Genomic DNA, 8461 nt, shown 5'->3' on the forward strand with positions numbered 1-8461 from the left:
CAGTAATGGTTTCTGGGAAAGACAAGGGGTTTGCCCATGAAAGCGCATGACACGCCCCAGGCTGGTGCGTCTGCCCGGTGCCACCGGCCTATTCATCGCTGTCTCCTGGGTGCTGAGGTTTGGGCATTGACAGCTCCAGGGCACCAAACAAACATGTCAGACCCCACCCTGAGCCCACTGGTGCCGTGAAGGGACGTTCGATGTGTGTGAAGGTGGGTGATTTGGGGGTGGAAGTTCACAGGACTGGAGGGGATTTAAAGGAACGGCCCAACCCCGTGCCACTGATTCAACAGCAAAGCCCCCAGGAACTTCCAAGGCACGGATCACAAACTAGACCCATTGTAACCCAGCCACCTCTTCCTGCCACCCTCCGTGCCGGGCCAGGGGCGTTTGCTCAGGGCCAGGGGCTGCCGTGCTGCCCTGCAGTGCGAGGGAGGCAGCCCCGTTCCAGCCAACCCCCCTTCCCACATTTCCTAGGGGCCAGGGGTTTCCAGCCACCCCGGGGCAGATCCCTGCCCTACCCAGGACTCACCAGGCTCCTGCCCAGGCCGGGATGACCAGTCGCTGCCTGGACACAGGGAGCTGCAGGGATGGGGAAGCCGCACTGCGCAGGGTGGAGGGACAGGGGTGTTTATACAGCAGCCCTGGGAATCCCAGCGGGGGCTCGGAGCCAATAGGGAGCCCCAGGGAGACTAATTTAGGTGGAAAAGAGCAACCGACAATTAACCCTTTCCTCTCCCTGGCTGTGTCTGTGCCTGGCTCTTGTGCGTTGTTCAGAAAGGTTGTGGCGATGCGGAGTGCCCCGACCCCTGTCCCAACAAAGAGTTCCCTGTTCTTTGACACCAGCTTCCATCTCAGACACAACTCTGTCACTACACCACACACGGGGTCTATACACTGTGAAGGGCCGCTCCCCATGCTTAATGAAATGGACGAGGAGTAACGGTAGTTCGAACTAGGAAGCCTAGTTCGGGCTACCTAGTTCGTGCCCCAGTGTAGCCGCGCTGCACGGGGTTCGAACCAGCGGGGTTTTAAAAATGGCGGCTCCCCGCTTATTCAAATGAAGCCCGGGAACTTCAAATCCCGGGCTTCATTTGTAAGTGGGGTATGCCTACATTCCCCCGCTAGTTCGAATTAGCGGGGTAGTGTAGACATACCCTCTGAGAGTGAGGGGTCTTCTCCCAGGATGAGTTGTAGATCATGGATAATGTGTTGTATGTGTCTCGGGTGCTTCTTCCGCCTCATGTCCAGGGACGTCGGGGATCTCAATTGGGGGGGGGGGGTGCTCGGAGGATGGGGGGATAGACAGGAGGGGGCTCTTGAGCAGAATCAGGCATGGAAGGGGGAACATGGACTGGAGCAGGGACTGGGACTGGTGCCTGGTAGGTCAGGAGTCCCTGGATGGTCACACACATGGTGGGGTCCTGCTACATCATCACTGTCCACTTCTGGTCCCACCACTGTGCATCGTCCAGGACCTTCTGGGCCAGTATCTGCTGCCCTACTCCCTCATGAGCTCCTCCTGAACCCTCCCGTGCCTAAGGCTACTCCAGGGTTGGGTAGCTGGCTCAGGTGCTGTCGATCGCCCCACAGTCACGGCTGGTCCGGCCGGGGAGAATAAAGAGAGATGGTCAGTCATCCCTGGAGACACTGTCCCGGAGGCCTTTCCCTCATCAGTGAGCTGAGAGCAAGAGTTCTCAAGTCAGAGGAAGGTGATGTCCCAGGACCAAGGCCAGGTGTGGCCCAGAAGGTTAATCCTGCCTTATAGGGGCCCAGAGGTCCCCAGGGGACCATGCGCCCTGCCCCCAGTCCCATGGACAAACAGGCAAGGGAAGTGTCCAGCCACACTGGGATCCAATGGCTGAGAAAGGGGCCTTGAGCAGCCTGGGCTTCCATCGGTGCCTCACACACAACTGTGCATGGCAACGCTGTCCCCGGGAGCGGGTGTTGCCTCAAGCATGCAGGCGTGCCCGTGTGCGGCCCTCCAGGGTCCGTGTGCAGATGGCATGGTCCCTCGTCCCCAGCCTCCTTCCAGTGGTGGCTGTTGGTGGGAGGGTGCCCCCCCCAGGTATCAGAAGTGCGGGCGGCCTCCCCAGCACCAGTGAGCAGGACCGTGGGGGTGTTCCGGGGCTGCCTGCTGGGGCTGTGTGGCACAGACTGGTGCTGAATGTGCATCCACGTGCATGGAGCGCAGCGAAAGGGCCAGGCCAAGAAGGCCGAGCGACGATCGCAACTCGGAGCCTGATTCCCCTGCCCTGTGTGAGTGAAAGACTCAGAGCACTCACCTCGCGATCACTCTCTGGTCTCGGAAGATCCCTGGGACACATCCAGTCCGTGGGGTACCGTCGCCACTGTGATGGTGGTCACCATGCTGGCCATGTCCTCCTCCTTCTTCTCCTGGGCTGGGACCCCTGGGTGGGCAACGATGGGCACATCCAGCCCTGAGCCCACTACCAGGGGTGGGGACAGGGCTCCCCTGACCCCCAGGATACAGTGCAGGTCACCAAAAAGGAGGAGGGGGTCCTGCCCGGGAGCGTGCGTCCTGCTGTGGCCATTCATGGCTAGGATCTCGGCCATCCCGCAGTACGTGTCTGCATTCCCATGTCTGGAGCAGAGATCCTGGAAGTTCTCCTCGTTGTTCCGCACTTTGACGAGGGCCAGGATCTCCGCCCCAGGTCAGGAAGGGACATGCTTTTTGCACCCCCTGGCAGGCTCCTGGCAGCCCTGTGCATCCTACCTGGAATGGGAAGGTAGTTTTGGTGGGGCTTCTGGCTCCGACATGGTGCTCAAACATCAGGCACTGGTATCCGCGCTACGCCTGGAAGCTCTGAGGACCGGATTCCTGCCACAAGCCATGTCCCCTGAGTTTGCAGCTTTAAGAGCTGCCAGGGAACAGGAACTATAGAATTGTCATTAGTGTGGATGCAGTGTCCAGCAGGGCACCTGTGGTATTTTCTGGAGGCCTCTTTTTTCGACAAAACTCTCTATTCTGTGTCCACACTCACCCTTTTTTGGAAAATGGGCTTATACCTCATGGAATGAGGTTTACTTATTTCGACTTTCTGTATCTGCAAGCATAATTTTTCCAGAACAATGGCCAGAGAGGAGTCAGGCAAGGTGCAGTGTAGACAGTACAGTGTAGATGCACCCTGAGTGTGTGTATTGAAGGTAGGCACCCTTTTCCTCATGAAACAGTAAGAAGGGACATACAAGGAAAATAAAAGCTGGCAAAGATAGACTGATACAAAGAAACACTTTCCTTCACCACAAGTAGTTGAACTGTGGAACTCACTGCTGTCGGATTACGTGGAGGTCAAAAACTTAGTGAGATTTTGTGCCACCATTTCCCAAAGCCTCTGACATGCTCCGTCTCTTATCAAGTCCCCACTCCTTCACCTTGTCTTCCCTGGAGGCCCTTCTCCTGCACTACCCCTGACTCCCAAGATCTTGATCCTCACTTGCCATCTTCTCCCTCCTTCTCCTATTGCTCTTATGGCTGGTATAAAGTGGCAGGCCCATTATCCCTTGCCTCTGCTTTTCAAGGCAATCTGAAACCCTCTAAAGCAACAGCCGCCTTGGGAGCGATTTGCCTGGAGTGCAGGGACTGTACGGAGCGACCCAGTGAGGTCCCTTCAGTCTCATCCATCCTGGGGTCTCCCAGGGACTGTCCCGTGGGCTTCCCAGGCAAGGCGGGGCAGGAAGCTTGGGGGGCTGATGGATCCTGCCAGGGGCCAGGTCAGAGCCTGTGTCCGCCCAGTGCAGGCTGGATCGGTAGCCATAGGGCCAGGTGCCAGGACAGCAGCTCCCTGGGCCGTGTCCCCTCTGCCCGTCCCTGTCGGGGCGCTAGGGTCACAGGTCTGGAGCGTCAGCCACAGGCCCTTAGGCCCTGCGACGTGCCCCCGGCAATCATCGCTGGGCTGGAGCCTGGAGTCCCGCAGAGGGCCCAGTCCTGGCGCCTGTCTATCGGAACCCAGTGCAGAAACCGAAAGCCGTCCAGACTGCTGGGTCCTCCCTGCTGTGAGCCATGTGCCAGACGGCTCCTGATTTGGCAACTTTGTAGCCTTGCCCTGCCGGCATCTGGCACACCATACTCCCGGTTTGCCTCAGGCCTGTCTGGGACTCTGCCCTGGCCCAACTCCAGCTTTCAACACTGGGCCTGAATGCCTAGCGGAGGCAGGTAACACCAGGTGCTCTGGGAGCAGAAGCTCGTACTGCTCTGGGAGATGGTCAGAGAAGTCGACAGGTCTCTGTGCTCTATGCAGGGCAGCTGGCTGCCCCATCCCACAGCCTCCAAGGAGAGATTCCTCCCCGCACAGCAGAGGGAAAAGTGCTACATTTCTCTTGTGCAGCACAGACTCTGGATTCCGGATCTCAGCGTAGGCGCATCTCAGGGCATTATCCCCCCTGCTCTACCCCCCAGAGCTGTTTTCCACGGTGCTCCATGCACGCTCTTGGCACCGCTCCTTCTGCATCATTTTTAGTTTCCGAACAATCTCCGAACATCCCTCATGATGTTGGGGTTGGACAGCATGCTCTGGATGAACGGATTCTTCACCTTCCAGGCCATCAGCTCTGAGCTGGCCATGGTTGGAGACGTTGGCGCCCAGACCCCACCTGTCCAGATGAAACGTGCGGCTATGGACAGAGCTGATGCCGGATGGGACCTGGGACGGAGGCCTTTTCAGGCTACGCAGGCATTAGGGAAGTGAATCATTCCAGGTCTCTTCAGTGTCTAGATGATGAGATGGACAGTCACCCCATCCTGGATCCCACACTGCCTGAGATTGTCCTGGTTTTTCAAAACCCACCCAAGACACACCAGCACCGGCTGGCAGGACTGAAGCGTGAAGCACTTGGAGATCTGTTCCTTCAGCTGCTTGATGCTGCTGTTCTCCGGGACCACAATCTCCTCTTTCCCCTTAGAGGTTTCAAACACATTTCCTGGCCGATTGGAAGAAACCAGAAGAATGCCCTCTGTCCTTTTCCTAGCTGTTAATTGGTGAGGTGGTGTACCTCAGTTTCCCCTTTTATACAACAGACTCACTCTGCATTAGTTTCCAGACAGTGCCAACCGTGGTATATGTAGTTATATATACCATGGAATGATAGTATTGCTATGAGACTTCTACACACGAGAATTTATTTAAATTACTATTTTTAGCATGCTTAACCGTTCCCCACACCATACACATTAGATATAGTCCCAGGGTCTCGTCCTGGCATTTATCCCAGGATTTATCAGTGGGGCAATCCGCTGATGCAGAGACATCTTAAGGCCCCTTGCTTTGTGAGGTCACTTGTTTGTGCATTCTACTCCTTCATTTGCTTCAGTGTTATTCCATCCTCATGTGTGCAGCCCGCCTACCATCACCGGCAGTTTCCTTTTTGGCAAGTTCATAGTGATGTTATAACCATGTCGATCTCAGGATCCTCGTGAAACAATCTGGTTGAGAAAAAAGAGACAAGCGTTCAAGTCCACAGTTACAACACCCCAGGGCTATGTCCCCACGGCAGGCTTCTTGCACAAGAACGTTTTGCACAAGAGTTCTTGCACAAAAGATCTTGAGCAAGAGCGTGCCCACACTGCCATGTGCTTTTGGAGAACGGCTGTGTTGTTGTGCAAGAGCATCCATGGCAGTGTGGACGCGCTCATGCGCAAGAGAGCTCTGATAGCCATTTTAGACATACGGGTTTCTTGTGCAAGAAATCCCTGTTCCCGTCCACACTAGCCTTTTTGCACAACTGCTCTTGTGCTAAGATTTATTCCTCGTGGGGAGAGGAATAACTTGTGTGCAAAAAACACTATCTTCTGATGACCTACTGTAAACTTTCTTGTGTAAGAACTGTCTTGTAGTGTGGATGCTCCACAAGTTTTTGCGCAAGAAAGGCCATTCAGTGTAGACATAGCCCTAGAGCTCATAAGAACATAAGAACATAAGAACGGCCGTACTGGGTCAGACCAAAGGTCCTTCTAGCCCAGTATCCTGTCTGCCGACAGTGGCCAACACCGGGTGCCCCAGAGAGGGTGGACCGAAAACAATGATCAAGCAATTTGTCTCCTGCCATCTCTCTCTAGCCTCTGACAAACATAGGCCAAGGACACCATTTTATCCCCTGGCTAATAGCCTTTTATGGACCTAACCTCCAAGAAATTATCTAGCTTCTCTTTAAACTCTATTATAGTCCTAGCCTTCACAGCCTCCTCTGGCAAGGAGTTCCACAGGTTGACTACACGCTGTGTGAAGAAGAACTTTCTTGTATTAGTTTTAAACGTGCTACCTATTAATTTCATTTGGTGTCCTCTAGTTCTTCTATTTAGGGAACTAATAAATAACTTTTCTTTATTGGCCCTCTCCACACCACTCATGATTTTATAGACCTCTATCATATCCCCCCTCAGTCTCCTCTTTTCTAAACTGAAAAGTCCCAGTCGCTTTAACCTCTCCTCATATGGGACCCGTTCCAAACCCCTAATCATTTTAGTTGCCCTTTTCTGAACTCTTTCCAAGGCCAAAATATCTTTTTTGAGGTGAGGAGACCACATCTGTACACAGTATTCAAGATGTGGGTGTACCATAGTTTTATACAGGGGCAGTAAGATATTCTGGGTCTTATTTTCTATCCTTTTCCTAATAATTCCTAGCATCCTATTTGCCTTTTTGACCGCTGCTGCACACTGCGTGGAAGTTTTCAGAGAACTGTCCACGATAACTCCAAGATCTCTTTCCTGATTTGTCGTAGCCAAATTAGCCCCCATCATACTGTACGTATAGTTGGGGTTATTTTTCCGAATGTGCATTACTTTACACTTATTCACATTAAATTTCATTTGCCATTTTGCTGCCCAATCACTCAATTTGGTGAGATCTTCTTGGAATCCCTCACTTGGAGTTCCCAGAACAACTTGCGTTAATTTGCAAGTGCCAAAGCATTATCTTTTGCCTTTTTTAGTTCAGCAGGAAGTTTCTGCTGCAGCATCTATAAAACACCTTGATCACCCGTCTCAGGATCTCTTGTGTGCTCATCCCATAAATAATGGGGTTTAACATCGGGGGAAGAAGCAGATGGAGGTTGCCCAGGAGGTTAAGAATAGAACCGGGGATGATGTGCCCCAATTGGTGGGCAAAAGAGGTGAAAAAGGATGGTGTGTAGAACATCAGTATGACAGAGATGTGGGAGCCGCAGGTGCGCAGAGCCTTGAGCCGGGCGTCCTTGGACGGGAGCTCAAACACAGCTCTGAGGATCAGCACGTAAGAGACAGCGATGAGCACAGCATCCAAGCCAAATGCTAGAAGAGCTATGACTATGCCGTGCAGCAGGTTGAGTGTGATATCGCTGCAGGCCAACCGAGCGAGGCCCATGTGCTGGCAATAGGTGTGAGGCAGGAGGTTGGTTCTGCAAAAGTTCAGCCGCTTTACGAGAAAGATGGCAGGGAAAATGAGACAGAAACTCCTTGTAAGAACAGCCAGCCCGATCTTCCCGATCACAGGCTTGGTGAGCAGGGTGGTGTATCTCAGGGGGTTGCAGATGGCAACGTACCGATCAAACGCCATGGCCAGCAGGATGGCCGACTCGGCGATAAAACTGACATGGACGAAGAACATCTGGGTGAGGCAGGCAGCAAAAGAAATTTCCCCTGCTCCAAACCAGAATAGATCCAGCATCTTGGGCACTGTGGTGGTGGATAACAACAGATCAGCAGAGGCCAGCATGGAGATAAAAAGGTACATGGGCTCATGGAGGCTTGGTTCTGTCATTATGATAAATAGGAGGAAAGAGTTCCCCAAAAGTGCTGTAATGTACATAAGACAGAAGGGGGTGGCGAGCCAGATGTTAGACTCCTCTGTTCCAGGAAAGCCGGTGAGGATGAAGGTGACAGGATCAAAAATGCTGTGATTGTCGGCTGGCATCACATACCATCCCTTGGAGTGTCCGCTCAGCTTCCAGGAACTAACAGCAAAAGGAACAAAATTTCAGTGGGAACCGGAATGTGAGCAAGGACTATGCAGCGGGCGATGACCTGTCCCTTGCGGGGGGGCGGCAATGTGGGAAATTAAGGGGACCCCCCCCCCAGCTAGCCTCCCCTCATACTGTGGTGCTAGGACAAGCTACAGACGTGCTCCCTTTTGTGCACTTCCCCCAGCATTCCCACGGGGACACAATCCTGTTGTGATTACACGAGCCACTGGGTGTGAACCTAAAATTGGGAGGCTGCAGCCAAATTAAGCATAAGCTTCCCAGAATGCGGTGTAGACTCATGGAATTTACTCCCTCCCTCAATGTGGAGAGGAACATGCTACATACTTTGCCCCTCGTGCTATTATTTTCCCAGGCACTTCACTGCAATTCACTGGTTGAGAGAAAACCAAAGCAAATGTATTAACCACAAAGTTCAAATTTGTAAGTGATCATAAGTGATAGCAAATAGACCAAAGCAGATCACCCGGCAAACAAATTCTCA

The 8461-nt window shown here is 53.3% G+C and overlaps 1 protein-coding gene across 1 annotated transcript; it reads right to left on the bottom strand.

Moving 5' to 3' along the window:
- Window positions 1–6947: 6947 nt before the first annotated feature.
- On the bottom strand, window positions 6948–7910 carry LOC102457481 (olfactory receptor 52B2-like). The gene has a single exon (XM_006111287.4). It carries the CDS (start codon window positions 7908–7910, stop codon window positions 6948–6950), a length of 963 nt encoding a protein of 320 aa, XP_006111349.4.
- Between the last annotated feature and the right edge of the window lie 551 nt (window positions 7911–8461).

The sequence above is a fragment of the Pelodiscus sinensis genome, chromosome 1 (assembly GCF_052426305.1).
Source record: "Pelodiscus sinensis isolate ZL-2025 chromosome 1, ASM5242630v1, whole genome shotgun sequence".
Classification (NCBI taxonomy): Eukaryota; Metazoa; Chordata; order Testudines; family Trionychidae; genus Pelodiscus; species Pelodiscus sinensis.